Source organism: Phoca vitulina, unplaced genomic scaffold, assembly GCF_004348235.1.
Source record: "Phoca vitulina isolate PV1807 unplaced genomic scaffold, GSC_HSeal_1.0 scaffold35, whole genome shotgun sequence".
NCBI classification, from domain to species: domain Eukaryota; kingdom Metazoa; phylum Chordata; class Mammalia; order Carnivora; family Phocidae; genus Phoca; species Phoca vitulina.
Genome location: NW_022589738.1, coordinates 10,660,999 through 10,679,957, shown reverse-complemented (window position 1 = coordinate 10,679,957; position 18,959 = coordinate 10,660,999). Strand labels below are relative to the sequence as shown.

Below are 18,959 nucleotides of genomic sequence, written 5' to 3'. Positions count from 1 at the left end.
AACTTCAAGGAACATGAAAAAAATCAAGGAAACATGACACAACCAAAGGATACAATAATCTTCCAGCAACCAACCCCAAAGACACAAAGGAAAAAACTGTATTAGATACAAAAAAAAAAAGAAAAAATTATGAGAGTCAAAGGATATCACTACAAATAGTCATCAAATCACAAAGGAACACAGCAAGAGAGAAAGCAAGGAACAAAGGATCTACAAAACAGAAAACAATGAACAAAATGGCAATAGTAAGACCTTACTTATCAATAATTATTTTAAATTTAAAAGGATTAAATTCTCCAATCAAAAGACACAGAATGGCTGAAGGGATAAAAAAAAAAAAAAACAAGGTCCAATGATAAACTGCCTATAAGAGACTTATTTTAGGGGTGCCTAGCTGGCACAGTCAGAGGAGTGTGCAAGTCTTGATCTCAGGGTCATAAGTTCGAGCCCCACAATGGGTGTACAGATTACTTAAAAATAAAATCTTTTTTGGGGCGCCTGGGTGGCTCAGTCGTTAGGCGTCTGCCTTTGGCTCGGGTCGTGATCCCGGAGTCCTGGGATCGAGCCCCACATCGGGCTCCCTGCTCCGTGGGAAGCCTGCTTCTCCCTCTCCCACTCCCCCTGTTTGTGTTCCCTCTCTGGCTGTCTTTCTCTCTGTCAAATAAATAAAACCTTTAAAAAAAAATCTTTTTTATTCTTTCATTTTTATTTATTTATTTTTGAGAGAGAGAGAACATGTGCACAAGAGTGGGGAGGAGGAGGGGCAGAGAGAGAGGGAGAGAGAATCTTAAGCAGGGTCCACGCACAGCGCAGAGACTGATGTGGGCTCGAGACCATGACCTGAGCCAAAATCAAGAGTTGGAAGCTTAACCAAATGAACCACCCAGATGCCCCCAAAATAAAACCTTTTTTAAAAAGGCTTATTTTAGCTTTAAGGACACATGTAGAGAGTGAATAAATGGAAAAAAGACACTTCAAGCAAAAGAAAGCAGGGACAGCTATACTTCTATCACACAAAACAGATTTGAAGCTAAAAATGATCAACACACACAAAGTCATTATAAAAAGATAAAGGGATCAATCCATAAAGAAGATATATGTAAATATTTAGGCACCCAACAATAGAACACCTAAATATATAAACCAAATACTAACAACTAAAAAGAGAAATAAACAGCAATACAAAAAGCTGGGAATTTTAAGCTTCTACTATCAAAAACGCATAGGTCATCCAGACCAAAAAAAAAAAAAAGGAAATGATGGACTTGAACTACACTTTAGACCACATGAACCTAACAGAAATCTACAGAACATTCCATCCAAAAACAATATACATTCTTCTCAAGTGCACACAACATTCTCTGGATAGACCACGTGATAAGTCATGTAACAATTTTTAGCAAATTTAAGACCAAAATCACACCAAGTATCTTTTCTTTTTTTTTAAGATTTATTTATTTATTTTAGAGAAAGAGAAAGAGAGCATGAGCACAAGGGGGAAAGGGAGAGAGTCTCAAGCAGACTCTTTGTTGAGCAGACAGCCCAATGCAGGGCTCGATCCCAGTACTCTGAGATCATGACTTAAGCCGAAACCAAGAGTTGGATGCTTAACCGACTGCGCCACCTAGGTGCCCCACCAAGTATCTTTTCTGAACACAACTGTATGAAGCTAGAAGTCAACAAAAGGAAAGCTGGGAAATTCACAAATATGTGGAAATTAAAAAAACACACTCCTTGGCACGCCTGGCTAACTCAGTACGTGGAGTGTGCAACTCTTGATCTCCGGATTGTAAGTTCGAGCCCCATGTTGGGTGTAGAGATTAATTAAAAATAAAAACTTAACAACAAAAGAACACACTCCCGAGCAACCAGTGGGTCAAAGGAGAATTCAAAAGGGAATCAGAATAATATCTTGAATTAAACAGAAAAGGAAACACAACATACAAAAAAAAAATGGGATGCAGGAAAAGCAGTTCTAAGAGGCAAGTATATACTGATAAATGTCTACATCAAGAAAAAAAAGATCAAGATAAAATAATAACAACTTTACACACCAAGGAACTAGAAAAAGAACACACTAAGCCCAAAGTTAGCACAAGAAAGGAAATAAAAAAATACCACAGGAGAAAAACATGAAATAGAGACCAGAAAAAAAAATTTAAAAAGATCAAGAAAATTAACAGCTGGTTTTTGAAAGGATAAATAAAATCAAATGGTCAGAAGACCTCTCTGGCATTCTTCAACCACCTTTGATTTTCTTAAAATTCACTTGCTCATTCATTCATTCATTCATTAATTCATTCATCTATACTTTCAGTTCTCAAGCCTTTGGGGGAAAAGTGCTCATCCCTTCTGTCAGGAGATCTTCAAGGAAGAACAACTCTGCCCTGCATGGAGTCAGTGGCAACAGCTGCTGTCCATGGTGATGCTTACTCTGAGTCCCTGCTAATACTCCTGTAGTTGGCTTCAGTTGGGCACCTTCTCACAGAAGTACTTTCTATGGATTTAAGAAAGACTGGTCCCAAGTGCAGGAAATAGGTTTTGTTGCTGGAATATTACAGATGTATCTGAGATCACGAGACCCATTTTCCACATTTGAATCAGTACTTACAGATCAATATGAACTTTGTCCTCCAGTAGTTACTTGGCAGGACACTCCCAAGATATTTCTATTATTCTGAAAGTTAATAAAAAATTGCAGAACATATGGAATGTTATTTGTTTATTTTGGAATGTTTTTTGAAGATTTTTAAAATTTATAAATGTAGATATTACATTATAGAATGTTCAGAAAATAAGGAAATGAAAATTTTTAAAAAAATCAATAAACTTTGGCTAGACTAAGGAAAAAAAAGAGAAGATTCAAACAAACAAAATCAGAAATAAAAGAGACAATTACAACAGAAATACAAATGAACTTCAGAGACTGCTCCAAACAATTACAGTTGACACTTAAACATAAGTTTGAACTGCAAAAGTCCACTTATATGTGGACTTTTTACAGTACTAAGTGTAATTTTCTCTTCCTTATGATTTTCTTAGTAACATTTTATTTTCTCTACCTTATTGTAAGAATACAGCATTATAATGCATATAACATAAAAATATGTGTTAATTGGCTATTTATGTTATTGGTAAGGCTTCTGGTTAATAGTAGGCTATTAGTAGTAAGGTTTCTGGGGGAGTCAAAAGTTATACTCAGATTTTTGACTGCACAGGGGGCTGGTGCACCTAACTCCCATTCAACTGTAGGCACCAACAAATTGGACAAACTAGAAAAAATGGATAATTTCTGAGAAACATACAACCTACCAAAACAGAAACATGACGAACTAGAAAATCTGAACAGACCAATTATTAGTAATGAGATTGAATCACTAATCAAAAACCTCTCAACAAACAAAAGTCCAGTACCAGTTTTACTGGTGGATTCTGACATTTAAAAAAGAATACAAATTCTTTTCAAACAATTCCAAAAAAATATGACAGAACACTTCCAAATTCATTTTACAAGGCCAACATTTTGATACTAAAGCCAGACAAGGATACCACAAGAAAATTACAAGCCAATATCTCTGACAAATATAGATGTAAAAATCCTCAACAAAATATTAGCAAACCAAATTAAACAAAACTTTAATAGGATTATATACCATTATCAAGGGGCATTTATTCCAGGGAGGCAAGGATGGTTCAACACCCATAAATCAATCAATGTAATACACCACTTTAACAAAATGGATAAAAATCATGATCATTTCAATAGATGCAGAAAAAAGGATCTGGCAAAATTCAACATCTATTTATGATAAAAAACTCTCAGCAAATTGAGTATAAAAAGATACCTCAACATAATAAAGGTCACAAAGGACAAGCTGTGACATCCACAATGGTGAAAGCTTTTCCTCTAAGATCAGGAATGAGACAAAGGTGCCTACTCTCACCACTCATATTAATCATAGTACTGGAAGTCCTAGCCAGAGAATTCAGGCAAGGAAAAGAAATAAAAGGCATCCATATTAGAAAGGAAAAAGTCAAATTATCTTTGCAGGAAAAAGTCAAATTATCTTTGCAGATGATATGCTTTTATATCTAGAAAGTCTTAAAAGACTCCACCAAAAACCTGTCAGAAATAATCAATGAATTCAGAAAAGTTACAGGTTACAAAAACACAGCTGCATTTCTATATACTAATAACAAGAAAAAGAAATAAAGAAAACAATCCCATTTACATTAGCATCAAAAACAATAAAATATTAGGGATAAATTTAACCAAGATCTGTACATTGAAAACTTTAAGAATTTCATGAAAGAAATTAAAGATGACACAGATAAATAGAAAGATATTCTGTGTTCATTGATCAGAAGAATTGATATGGTTAAAATGTCTGTACTCCCCAAAGTCATCTATAGATTCACTGTAAACCCTATCAAAATTCCAATGGCATTTTTTACAGAAATAGAAAAACAATCCTAAAATTCCTATGGAGCTACAAAAGACCCTGAATATCCAAAGCAATCTTAAGAAAGAACATAGCTGGAGGCATTGTACTTCCTGAATTCAAACAATAATACAAAACCTTATAAAGCAAAACAGTGTGGTACTGGCATGAAAAAAGACACATAGTCCAATGGAACATAATCAAAAGCTCAGAAATAAACTCACACATAAATGGTCAACTAATATTTGACAAGGGAGCAAGGAATACTCAGTGGGGAAAGGATAGTGTCTTTGATAAACTGTGGTGGGAAAACTGAATAACCACATGCAGAAGAATGAAACTGGACCCCTATCTTATACCATACACAAAAATTAACTCAAAAAGGATTAAAGGCTTTCACGTAAGACCTGAAGCCATAAAACTCCCAGGAGGTAACATAGGAAAAAGGTTCTTTGATATTGGTCCTGGAAATGATTTTCTGGATATGACACCCAAAGCACAAGCAACAAAAGCAAAAAATAAATCAGTGGGACTACATTAATCTAAAAAACTTTTGCAGAGGAAAAGAAACAATCAGTGAAACAAAAAGGCAAACTATGGAATAGAAGACAGTATCTGGAAAGCATATATCTGATAAGGGATTAATATCCAAAATATATAAAGAACTTACACAACCCAATTAAAAAATGGGCCGAGAACCTGAAAAGACATTTTTCCAAAGAAGACATACAGATGGCTAACAGGTATATGAAAAGGTGCTCAGCATCACTAGTCATCAGGGAAATGCAAATCAAAGTCACAATGAGATATCACCTCACATGTGTTAGAATGGCTATCACTAAAAAGACAAGAAATATCAAGTGTTGGCAAGGATGTGGAGAAAAGGAAACCCTTGTGTACTGTTGGTGGGAGTATAAACTGATACAGCCAGTATGGAAAACAGTACGGACATTCCTCAAAAAATTAAAAATAGAACTGCTATATGATCCAGCAATTTATTTTCTGGGTATTTATCCCAAAGAAATGAAAACAGGATCTCAAAGAGATAACTGCTTCCCAATGTTCACTGCAACATTATTCACAATAGGCCATATATGGAAACAACCTAAGTGTTGGTCAGTGGGTAGATGGATAAAGAAGATGTGGTGTGTGTGTGTGTATATATATATATATATATATATATATATATATATATATATAATATATATATATATATATTATTCTGCAATAAGAAATAAAGAAATGCTGCCATTTGCAACAACTTGGATGAAACTTGAGGATATTATGTGAAATAAGTCAGAAAAAGACAAATACTGTATTCTATCAATTATATAAGGAACTCAAAAAAGCCAAACTCAGAAACGTAGAGTAGAATTGTAGTTACCACAAGCTGGGGGTTGGAGAAAATGGGGAGATATTGATCAAATGGTACAAACTATAGAGATCTAATGTATAGTATGGCCATTATAGTTAACAATATTATATCTTTGAATATTGCTAAGAGAATAAACCTTAAGTAATCTCACCACCAAAAAGAAATGGTAATTATATGAAGTGATGGAGGTTTTTTCTAAGGTTTTGGTGGCAATCATTTCCCAACATATAAGTGTATCAAATCAACACACTGTATACCTTAAAATTACATAATGTTGTATCTCTAAATTATATCTCAAAAAAATTGTAGTAAAACAAATCGACAGTGACCAAATAAGTTTCATTCCAGGAATAAAAAAATAATTCCACACAGGAAAATCTATTAATGTAATTCAGAACATTAGTAGATTAGAGGAGGAAATATATAAGATAATAGTATTTGGATTATACTATTTAAAAAAAAATTATTTCTTGATTATTGTCTACTCTCTCTCTGAACAACCCCTTGCTTTCTCCTTCTGGAATTTCTTCTGAGTGGTTGTTATTGTACAAGGTCCTTCTATGTTTATGAATTATTATTGTTATGAATTATTTCTTTCTTGGAGATTCAATCTACTTCATATTATTAAATATTTTGATGTTTAGCATCTTTGTTAAATTTTCAACTCTTATACTGAGTAGGGTCTTCTTTCTATACCAAACTATTAGAAAGTGTACATAAAAACCCGTAACTGGAGGTTTTGTATTGGCAGCATGCATACCTGGCACTGATGGCCATTTGAAATCACACCTGTGTCTCTATATAGAGACATAAGTCTAAAACACAGTTCCATATTCACTGACTGACAAGGGTGAACCTGCCAAGCAGATAATCTACTATGCCAGTTTCCAGGGCCCCCAAGTTGTTACTGAGAAACAATAAACAATAACATATGCATGACTTAATGAGCTAAAAAAGATTCAGATAAAGTTGAAGACTCCATTTATTTTAATCCCTGCCCAATCCCATTTTTCACTTCTTTCCCAGAAGCAACTACTATTATGAATTCTAGACCATGTTTTTTCTATACTTTTGTCATACACATCCATCTACAGCAACCAGGGCTCCAAACCACCCATCTTACCCCATCCCACATAATCACACTATTTATAAGGGGAAGCAGAAGTTTCCTAATGACAATATGCATGTCCTGCAAAGGGGTCCAAAGGCAATCACTCTCATATCTTGGGGAAGCCAGCCTAATATTCAGTTTCTCTTATCACTGTTGCCCATGATGAGCTTGTCAAAGAGGTATCCTGCCATGGCTTCTGGAGTCCCTTTCTTGCTATCTAGAATTAACAAACATTAGTATTTACATATTTTAACAAACTAAAAGTTTTCAGGTAAAGCTGAAGACCTCCTTTACTTTAATCCCTGCCCAAACCCATTTCTATCACTCTTTCCCCAGATCAACCCCAATCATAATTTTCAGGCCATATTTTTATACTTTTACTATGCACAGGCTGCCACATTCATCAGGGCCCTAGACCACCCACCCCACACTGTTTATAAGGGTAAGATTAATTTTGTGTTTTCCACAGTCCCATGAAATATCTTCTCCCTCCATCTTCAGAGGTCCTGAGCTGCATGTAGATAGGGTTGGGTGGGTGGAGAGATTCCTGAATACCTGTTTTAAAACTTAAAAGGTGAGAGATTTGCATACAAATCAACCAGAGACCTTTATTTAAGAACCAAATAACTTTATTGAAACCAAATTAACTTTATTTATGGCAGAACTGGAAGAAAAAACTGGAACGTTTTGCAAAGGCAATACTGCAATATGCATGCTCGGCATGGTGATCAGGGAAAGTCACCATGCACCCTGGGCTATAGGGAAAACAGTCCCAACTCAGTTCTTTTTGTCGCTGTCGCCCAGGGTGAGCTTGTCAAAGAGGTACTCTGCCATGCCGTCTTCGGGAGCCCGCATCTTGCGCAGGTTGGTGACATAGCCCCCCAGCTCTTTGATGGACTTGACTTGCTCGTGCAGGTAGTGGCTCTCCAGGAAGTCGCACAGGTGGGCGTCGTTCTTGTCGGTGGCCAGCTGGTGCAGGTCGAGCAGGCACTGGTTGACGCTCTTCTCCAGGTGCAGGGCGCACTCCATGGCCTTCAGGCCGCTCTCCCAGTCGTCGCGGTCTGGCTTCTTGATGTCGCGGAGGCGGATGCGGCCGCCGCGCTGGTTCTGCAGCTGCATCAGCTTCTCGGCATGCTCGGTCTCCTCGCGGGACTGGCGCAGGAAGAACCGGGCGAAGTGCTTCAAGGCCACGTCGTCGCGGTCGAAGTAGAAGGCCATGGACAGGTACACGTAGGAGGCGTAGAGCTCCAGGTTGATCTGGCTGTTGATGGCGGCCTCGCAGTCGGGGTGGTAGTTCTGGCGCACTTGTGAGAGCGGCGCGGTGGCCATGGCTGGCGGCCCGGGCACCAAGGCGAAGGCAAAGATGGTGCGGAAGCAAGGGCCGCGGAGCGGGCAGCGGCGGGGCCGAGGGCAGTGGCGGCCTCAGAGATTTCCCAGCCTGAGTGGCAAGGGAGGCTGGAGGCAGAATCAGTGGCAGTTGGAGACCTCAGAGAAGTGGCAGTTGGAATGTTGTGCGAGCTCTGGGATGGGACCAGAAATGGGGTCCAGGGAAGGGGGGGCGAGCTTCCAGTCGGGGGTGGGGTCGGGGGCGGGGCCTGAGTGATGTGTTCCAGGTTTTGCTGGAGCCTAAGTGAGGCAGGGCAACCCCACGCTGGGCACTTGGCATTTATTAAGTTTTTAATTATGTGATAATGTGTCTATTTTCCAAGTACTTTATTTTGTTCTCTGATCCCCTCTATTACAGCCTGTTCTTATTCAAACTCAAATACATACTCTTATTCAAATTCAGTCTTATTCAATTCAAATTCATAGTCTTATTCAATTCATATTCATATTTTTTTAAAGATTTATTTATTTATTTGACACAGAGAGAGAGAGATAGTGAGAGAGAGAGCACAAGCAGGGGGAGCGGCAGGCAGGCAGAGGGAGAGGGTGAAGCAAGCTCCCCGCTGAGCAAGGAGCCCGATGTGGGGCTGGATCCTAGGACGCTAGGATCATGCCCTGAGCCGAAGGCAGCCACCCAACTGACTGAGCCACCCAGGCGCCCCCTTATTCATATTCTTAATTCAAATTCATATTCTCAAAATTCTGGGTATGAATTTTAATTTTTTGGTAAAGTTCTCTTCTGTTTCCTGTATTTTTTTTTTAACCTCATGAATTGTTGTTTGTTCATGACCTTCTCTTTCACTTTCCTCAAATATTTTACAAACCTTTTTCCATGCATACTTAGGAATAAAGGGCACATTTGATTAACCTATGTAATTAGCATGTATCTGATCCACAGTTGTGATGTCCATTTCACTAACAGGCTTTTCCTTGAACAGGAAGGCAAAGTACATCAGTAAGGGAGTGGTCTCCTTCTTGACACGTGTATCATTGGTCTTTTTGGCATTCACAATATTGGTCCAGAGATGGAAAGAATATTACCTGATTTGCCTGTCCCAAATGGTATTGTTCTTAAGCATTTTAAAACAGTAAAATTAAAATTCCAGCTAAGAGTAGGTACCAGCCACCAATTTTTCCATTTCAATCATATCTGAACTTAAATAAGTATATTGTGATGTGTCTTTATGGCCTAATAATGGCCTAATAAGAACCAGCATAAGAAACCTAGAGGTAAGTTGTTTCATTGTAAAACTCCTGGCATAACCATCACCACTTAAATTAGGAGGGAACTATGTTCAATGCAAAGCAAGGAAAGGGGAAGGAGGGGTGGAGAAGACACTGAATTAGGAGAACTGGGTCCTATTTTGGGCTGCACCAATTGCTATGGAAAAGGAGTAAATTGACTTCTTTGGGGCTATTATTTGAAAAATGAAGAGCTTGACCTATTTGGTTTTCATGGACCCTATCAATTATAAATATTACTGGAGCCTATTCCATGAATCTTTCTTCAGCCATGGAATGGAAGGAAAAATCAGCCTATAGTCTATTCATGACAAGCAGTGACTGGTATCAAATATTAGCTTTGGGAATGGGACAATACCTTAACCTTCAAATAATAATGCTGTTTCAATTTATGGCATTCATGCAAGTCTTTAAAGCATACACTTGAAGAAAAGGCACAGCCATCTTTGCTCAGTTGGTTGTTTTATGTGCATTGGGAGAATAAATTGTCTGTTTCAGCTTGATAGTACCCAAGACCTAGGGCTAACAATATAGGGCTATCGCAAAGTTCGAATTCCCTTTGCCACTGATTTTATTGTACTTTGGAAGTAGCTCGACGAAATCTTATTTCTACAGTTACTGATATTCCAACTATGAGAGCCACTGTCAGCCTTGTCCCAGGGAGACTATGCCCCAACGCGGGGGGTGGGGGGAGGGGGAACAGTGACAACTGCAAATATTAAAGGAATCAGCAGCTACCTACTATAACAGAAAGTGATTTACAGTGGTGGTTGCACCCAGATGGGAATCTCTGAGTGGGCATGAGTGGTGATTCATTGCTGTATTTTATCAAATATACCATGAATTGAAAAGCACACTATTTTTTTAAGTATTAAAAAAGAAAAAAAAATGCTTTCAACTAATCCATGACATGTCATTGATCTTAAGCTGCACTTCAATTTTTCAGAGATGTTAAAATGTGAATAAGTAAGTGATCAGACAATCAATGAAATATGGTAATTTTTTTCATCAACTTGTCTGAATACATTTATCAAAGTAGCTACCTTTTAAAATATTCATAATTGTTTATACTTCTTGGTAATTTATTTGTGGCCCTAATAGTCTACAGTATTATGTACAGACAGAAAACATTAATAAAGAAAAAATACGCATTTTGTCTTGGATATTGTGTCATTTTACATTTCAGTCTCATCCTAGAATGGGTGGTTTCTGACTTTTTTTCTTTTCCTTTTGTGGAGGGAGAGGCTTAGTGTATTAGCCCAAGGAATATAATTCCTTGGGAAACAGGTAAACCCCTGTTCTTTGAATTCATGGCTAACCTCCTCCTAGCATGCTATGGGGGGCATGTGACATCATCTTCCAAATGAAATAATAGATAATAACGATTTAACAAGCAAAGTTGCTGACCTAGGTTTCTACTCAAATCCCAATTTGAATGTGAAAGTTTTATTCTCATCAATTTCACTGACTGATTGCAGCTCACTGTTACATAATGTGAGCCATTTCTAACAAGGACAGTACCACCTATCAAGCAATTACCCATCCCAAAGCAGCAGCACAGTAGCCGACAAGGCCACTAGGATCACTGCTGCACATGCTAGGTTAGCATGTCACATTTCAGAGTCACAGTTACTGTTTAGAACTTAAGACTTTGAACTACTGAGGGGAGCTCTAAGAAAGCCAGGAGTTAGGATATGTGTATGAAGAGAACACTGACATTTCATTCCCTGAGTGGACATCTGCTTAAGCAGTGGAATGGCTGATGTACCCCACTCCTGCCCCCTGTGCCCATATGAAGGGCAGCGTGGATCTGAGGAAAGTAAGGTAGAGAACAGGGTCAGTGATGCTACAGACCTTTCCCAAAGATTAAAATAAGGGTGTAAGAATTTCCCACCAGTTAGGTGGATACTGTGGAAAATTTGAGCCACGTTGCAGCTATTCTGTCCCAGAGGGCTAAAGCCCCAACAACAAGGATGTGAGGCATACATACTAGGACAGAAGCCAGCTGGGAAAGGGGGTGGAAGAGGCCAACAAGGAGTCATAACTCCTATTCCTGGAACTATGTTGTACAGAGGTTTCTTTTAGGGATCCCTTGAAGAACACTGTTCACCTCCCACCCAATTTTAATTAATTGATAGGTGGGTACTATCAATTCCCACCGAAGAATTAGTGACAGCCAAAAAGGGGATAGAGCAATACCAGTTAAGTTAGAGACATCTGTCCCCTTTCCCCTTCCTTTCCCCCGAAAATACTTAAGGAGAGAGATGGGAAGGGTAAGGGTTAAAGAGCAGATCATGCTCTTCTCCTCACTCCATGATCTTAAGGTCAAGGTCTAGCCAGAGCTGAAGAAGCAAAGGAGAAAAAAGTGGGCATAAAGGAGATCCAACACTGAAGTTTCAATTGGAAGAGAATGGGTAAGAGATCTGCCTATCCCTAAGGAATAGGAGTTTAGACTGTCAAACTAGAGTGGCTACACAAAGCAGGGTCTTTTTAGACACCTGACTCATCATTTATGTGACCCCAAACTCTGGTGCAATATTGTCATGGAATCCTTGGATTTCCACCATATCCATTAGAAGAACATCTTCTGGCAAATTAATTCTAGTAAGAAGCACTGATGAGTTCTGAAATTCTATATGTGTCTTTAGTATAATCCTAGGTGAATGGCATATTTGGAGGTTAAACAGGGCATCACTAACTAGACATTGTTGCCTATAATAATATGCAGAGTTACATTAAATCTATGATGCAAATGATTGTACAAGTGACAAAAAATTGGGCCCATTACTCCCACCAGTACCCAATCTATGAGGGCAGGTCTGAAAAAGAGTAACTGGTAGTGGGAGAGGAAACCTGTTGAGGTAACTTCAGGCCAAGGTTAACAGACTGCTGGCATGGGCAGGAGAGACCCACACTGAAACAAATCCACTGTTTTGGTAATACACATTCTGAAACCCTCCAAATTAAGTTCTTACTGTAACTGGAAAAGGATAACTGCGACTTCAAAGGATTTATAATCTAAAAAAGGGCCCAAATGCCAGAGAATAAAACACCACTAATTTAAAAACAATATCAACAATTTAATGAATAAAAACTTACTTTAATTGGTCATATAAGGTTTTTCAAAAGGTCCAAGATGGTGACATAGGAAGACCTTGAACTCACTCCTCCATGGACACACCAAATCTAAACCTACATATAAAGCAATTGCTCCTAAAGAACTGAGGACTGACTGAACAGCTTCTGAACAACAAAGGATAGAGGGACAGCATATAAAACAGCAGGAAAGAAAAAGACCAGAACTCCCACCTCCTACACTGTGAACTACAGTGGGGAGGGATAGTACTGAGGGATCAGAAACAGATTTGTCTGCCCTAGGGCACAGAAAAGAAGGCACAGTTTAAACGAGCAACTAGAATATAATGGAACCAGTCCTAGAACTCTGCCAAACAGCAGGAAGCTTCCCAGCTGTTTGGGTTGAAGGGGCTGGTGAGCACCACAATTTATATTCCCTCTCCACCTTGACTGCACATATGGGAGTAGTGTCTGGGTGCCCTAGCCAGCGAGCTACCTTAGTGAGCCCTGAGCCCCTAGCCCACACCAACCCCAGCCTTCCCGCTAAAGTGGCCCCAGCATCACACATACCTGGACACTGCTGGACAATGTCTACAATAGCTCTAGTCATCTCACCAAGGCAACACAGATATCAAGCATCCCAGAACACCCCAGCCTTGCACTCACTTTAGCTCCGGGGCACTCGCCAGGGTACCCCCTATGCAAAGTGCCCCAGGACCTCCCAGACCACACCTGTTATAGCTCCAGCTATATTGCCAGGTTGCCCTCTATCCAGAGAGCCCCAAGGCCCCCCAGCTTGTGCCCACTTCAGTTCCAGCTGTCCAAGCAGGGTGGCCCCAGCCCGGAGTGCCCTGGGACTTCCAGCCCATGCCTGTTAAAACTCCAGCCAACCAGCCAAAGCTGCCAGGCACATGCAGTCTAAACAGGGGATGTCCCTACACAAGGCCATTATAGGTGGATATTCTGCCTAATTCATAGACACAAACACAGAAAGTCAAACAAAATGAGGAAACAGAGAAATATGCTCCAAATGAAAGAATGAGACAAAACTTTAGAACAAGAAAGAAATGAAACAGATAAGCAATCTACCCAATAAAAAGTTCAAAGTAATGGTCATAAAGATGCTCACTAGACTAGAGAAGATTGGATATACTGAATGACTCAATGAGAACTTCAACAAAGAGATAGAAAATATAAAAAAGTATCAATCCATTGAAGAATACAGTAAATGAAATGTAAAATACACTAAAAGGAATCAACAGCAGATTAGAAGATGGAGAATAACAGAGCAGCAATCTGGAAGACAGTGTAATGTTAAGCACCCTGCTGAACAGCAAAACAAAAAAATAATTCTAAAAAATGAGAATAGGTAAAGGGTTCTTTAGGACAACATCAAGCATAGTAACATTCGCATGAGAGAGATCCCAGAAGAAGAGAGAAAGGGGCAGAAACTTTTGTGAAGAAGTAATAGTTGAAAACTTCCCTAACCTGGGGAAGGCAATGGACATCCAAGTCCAGGAATAAAAGAGAGCACCAAACAAGATGAACTTAAGGAGGTCTACACCAAGACATATAATAATTAAAATGTCAAAGATTAAAGATAAGTTGGGAATCTTAAAAGCACCAAGAGAGAAGCAACCAGTTATGTAATAGGGAAACCCCATAAGGCTGTCAGCTAATTTTTCAGCAGACACTTGACAGGCCAGAAGGGAATGGCATGATATATTCAAAGTGCTAAAAGAAAACAACAACAAAAAAAACCACAACCAAGAGTACTCCACCCAGCAAGGTTATCATTCAGAATTGTGGAGATAAAGACTTTCCCAGACAAATGAGTTAAAGTTTATCACCACTAAAATGGCCTTACAAGAAAGGTTAAAGGGACTTTAAGCAGAAAAGGCCATAATTAGAAGAAAATTATGAAAGGAAAAAAATTTCACAAGTAAAAGCAAACATACAGTAAAGGTAGTAGATCAATCACTTATAAAGCTAGTAGGAAGGTTAAAGACAAAAATAGTAAAAATCGATTATATCTAAAAAACAGTTGGGGGAGTCACAAAATAAAGATATAAAATATGACAACATATACATAAAACATGGAAGTAAAAATAAAGTTCCTCTTAGAATGTGCTCCAATTTAAGCAACCATCAACATAATATAGATGGCTATATACTTAGGATATATGAACCTTATGGTAACCACAAACCAAAAACCTATAATAGATACACTAAAAATAAAGAGAAAGGAATCCAAGCATAACACTAAATAAAGTCATCAGTTACAAGGAAAGACAGCAAGAGAATAAGAAATGAATAGAGTAGTACCAAAAACACCAGAAAAAAATTAACAAATGGCAATAAGTACGTATCTATCAATAATTAAGTGTAAATGGTCTAAATGCTTCAATCAAAAGACACAGGGTAAATGGATAAAAAAGAAAAAGATCCATCTATGTACTGCCTATAAGAGACTCACTTCAGGGGCACCTGGGTGGCTCAGTCGGTTAAGCACCCCATTCTTGATTTCAGTTCAGGTCATGATCTCAGGGTCGTGAGATCGAGCCCTACCTCAGGCTCCATGATGGGCATGGAGCCGGCTTAAGATTCTCTCTCTCCCTCTGCCCCTCCCTACTTGCGAACTCTCTCTCTCTAAAAAAGAGACTCACTTCAGACCTAAAGACACATACAGACTGAAAGTGAAGGGATGGAAAAAGATTCTCCATGGAAATGGAAGCAAAAAAGAAGCCAGAACAGCAATACTTATATTGGACAAAAAAGACTATAGCCAGAGACAAAGAAGGGCATTACACAATGATAAGAGGATCAATCCAACAGGAGGATATAACAATTGTAAATATGTATGCATCCAACAGGAGAGCACCTAAATACATAAAGCAAATATTAGCAGACAAAAAGGGAGAAATTGACAGTAATATAATTAATCATAGGGGATTTTAACAACCCACTTACATCAATGCAGAGATCATCCAGAAAGAAAAGTAACAAGGAAACAGTGACTCTGAATGACACACTAGACCAGATGGACCTAACAGATACATACAGAACATTCCATCCCAAAACAGTAGAATATACGTTCTTTTCAAGTTCACATGGAAAATTCTCCAGGACAGATCATAGGTTAGGCCACAGAACAAGTCTCAATAAATTTAACAAGACTGAAATCATATCAAACATCTTTTTTGACCATAACAGTATGAAACTAGAAAGCATATGCAAGAAGAAAACTGGAAAAAAACACAAACATGCGGAGGCTAAACAAAATGCTACTAAACAACCAATCGGTCAATGAAGAAATCAAAAAGGAAATAAAAAAATACATGGAGACTAATGAAAATAAAAACACAACAGTCTCTCGGGGCACCTGGGTGGCTCAGTTGGTTAAGCCTGCGCGACTCTTGATTTCAGCTCAGGTCATGGTCTCAGGGTCATGAGATCGAGTCCCGCATTGAGCTCTGCGTTTAGTGTGGAGTCTGCTTGAGATCCTTTCTCTCCCTCTGCCCCTCCTCTCTTTCAAATAAATAAGTAAATAAAGTCTTCAAAAAAAAAAAAAAAAAACCCACACAACAGTCCAAAATATTTGGGACACAGTGAAAGCATTTCTAAGAGGAAAGTTTATAGCAACAGAGGCCTACCTCAAGAAATAAGAAAAATCTCAAACAATCTAACCTTACACCTAAAGGAACTAGAAAAAGAACAAAGCCCAAAGTTAGTAGAATAAAGGAAATAATAAAGATCAGAGTGGAAGCACATGACACGGAGACTAAAAAAAGAAAAAGAAAAGAAGATCAACGAAACCAAGTGCTGGTTCTTTGAAAAAATAAACAAAACTGATAAACTTTCAGCCAGATTCATCGAGGAAAAAAAAAAGGACACAAATAAATAAAATCAGAAATGAAAGAGAAGTAACAACTGACAGCACAGAAATACAATGGTTATAACACACTGCTATGAAAAATTTATGTCAACAAAGTGAACAACATAAAGAAAATGGATAAATATCTAGAAATACACAATCTTCCAAAACTGAATCAGGAAGAAAGAAAAAATCTGAACAGACTGATTACTAGTGAGGAAACTGAATTTTGTAGCCAAAACACTCCCAACAACAAAAGTTCGGGGCCAGATGGCTTCACAGGTGAATTGTACCAAACATTCAAAATAGAGTCAATCCTTATTCTCCTCAAATTATTCCAAAAATTGAATAGGAAGTAACACTTCCAAATTCATTCCATGAGGCCAGCATTACTCTGATATCATAATCCTGACAAAGACACTAAAAAAAAAAACAAACCACCACCACACCTACAGGCCAATATCCCTGATGAACATAGATACAACAATCCTCAACAAAATATTAGCAAACTAAATTCAACAGGACATTAAAAGGATCATTCACCATGACCAAGTGGGATTTACTCCAAAGATGTAAGGATGGTTCAGTATTTGCAAATCAACCGATATGATACACCACATTAATAAAACAAAGGATAAAAATTATATGATCATCTCGGGGCGCCTGGGTGGCTCAGTCGGTTAAGCGTCTGCCTTCAGCTCAGGTCATGATCCCAGAGTCCTGGGATTGAGCTTCGCATCAGGCTCCCTGCTCAGCGGGGAGTCTGCTTCTTCCTCTCCCTCTGCCCTTCCCCCTACTCATGCGCATACATGCACACATTCTCTCTCTCAAATAAATAAAATCTTTACATCTCAATAGATGCAGAAAAAGCATCTGACAAAGTTCAACACTGTTCATGATAAAAACTCTCAACAAAGTGGGCTTAAAGGGAACATAGCTCAACATAATAAAGGCCATGTATGACAGACCCACAGCTAAAATCATATTCAGTGGTGAAAAACTGAGACTTTTCCTCTAAGATCAGGAACAAGACGAGGATTTTCAAAATACACACAAAGTAACATACTTTGGCCCTGCCTAACTTACTATCTTATTCTCAAGAGATCCCAAAAGAAGTAGTGGGGATGCCTGTAGGAGCCCCAGGAAACAATTCTCATGTGGTTGAAGGGAAACTTCATATTTGGCTCCCCCAGAAGGGGCTTGGGATGGGCCTAGGGAACACGTGGGAAGATGTGGATGAATATGCAGAGTATGGCTGGGAGATGGTGGCAGCAATGCTCCACGTTTGCCCCTACATGTCTATGCCCAGACTCAACTCCTACCTCCTTTCCTTCCTGACGTCCCTCATCCCTCAAAGGGCAAAGTTCTGAATCAGTGGCTCAAGTGCCATCAGAAGCTAAGTGAAATAGGAGTTTCCTTAACAATGCCAAAGAATATGAGTTTCTGCCTGCAAGTATGATGAGAAATCTCTGGGGAACTAGTAACCAAGTCTAAAATACCTCAGACACTGAACACTTCTTATAATTGCTATCTCCACACAAAAGTGTCTACATGCTACATCTTGCCAGGTGCTCTAAATTCAGAGATTTCCAGTGTTGCTTTTGTTAACAACATCTAGCACTAAAGGGCACTGCATAGTTCTTTCTTCAATTTCTCTTTCAACAATTTTCACATAAAACCAATTTAAATAGCAACACTTTGGAATGACAGGTATTATCTAAAACACAATCATTGGACCTAGATCTAAAACCCTTGGATATTACTGACTCAGTTTCTAAAATGCAACCACAGCTTGGGGGTAGAGTGGAGCATGGAGGACACAGGGAATGGGATAAAGACTTGGGATGATGCACCCAGACAGGACACCACAGTCATCCACACCCCTAAGAATACCACACACTGCAAAGCTTTTTCAGTATTCCAACTACATGGTTTTAGTTGAACAACTTGCTTTACAATCTTATAAAATGTTACCTGCTGATCATGTACATTAGAATCCCCAAGGCTGCTCCTTAAAGCATGTTCCCTGGTCCCATGGAGACCTGTGGACTCTGAACCGTGAATTTTAAAACTAAACATTTTTATTTTGCAGTAATTTTATATTTATAGCAAAGTCGCAAAGATAGTACAGAGCATTCTCCTATACTCCTCAGCCAGTATCCACTAAAATTAGCATCTTAAAATGGAATGGTACATTTGTTAGAAATAGTGAACAAATTGGTCCATTACTATTCACAACAGATTTGGATTTCACTAGTTTTCCCACTAATGACCTTTTGAGCCATATTGCATTTAATCATCATGTCTAGTCTCCTCTGGTCTGTGACAGTTTCTCAGTCTTCTTTTTTATGATCTTGTTTTGAGGAGTCAGGTATTTCGTACAATGTCTCTCAATTTGGATGTCTTTGGTAATTTTCTCATGATCCCACCGGGGTTATGCACTGGGGGGAAAAC

At 38.7% G+C, this 18,959-nt stretch overlaps 2 protein-coding genes across 3 annotated transcripts in view; both read right to left on the bottom strand.

Annotated features, from left to right (window-relative positions):
- PRRG1 (proline rich and Gla domain 1) overlaps window positions 1–18,959 on the bottom strand; it is a 156,197-nt gene that overhangs the window by 44,486 nt on the left and 92,752 nt on the right. The gene's annotated exons all lie outside the window — the stretch shown is intronic.
- LOC116646051 (ferritin heavy chain-like) lies at window positions 7,181–8,355 on the bottom strand. Its single transcript, XM_032426516.1, has one exon. It carries the CDS (start codon window positions 8,255–8,257, stop codon window positions 7,706–7,708), a length of 552 nt encoding a protein of 183 aa, XP_032282407.1. The 5' UTR covers window positions 8,258–8,355; the 3' UTR covers window positions 7,181–7,705.

Excerpts from the sequence above, each read along its gene's own strand:
- LOC116646051 (XM_032426516.1), bottom strand. The coding sequence starts at position 8,257 with ATGGCCACCGCGCCGCTCTCACAAGTGCGCCAGAACTACCACCCCGAC.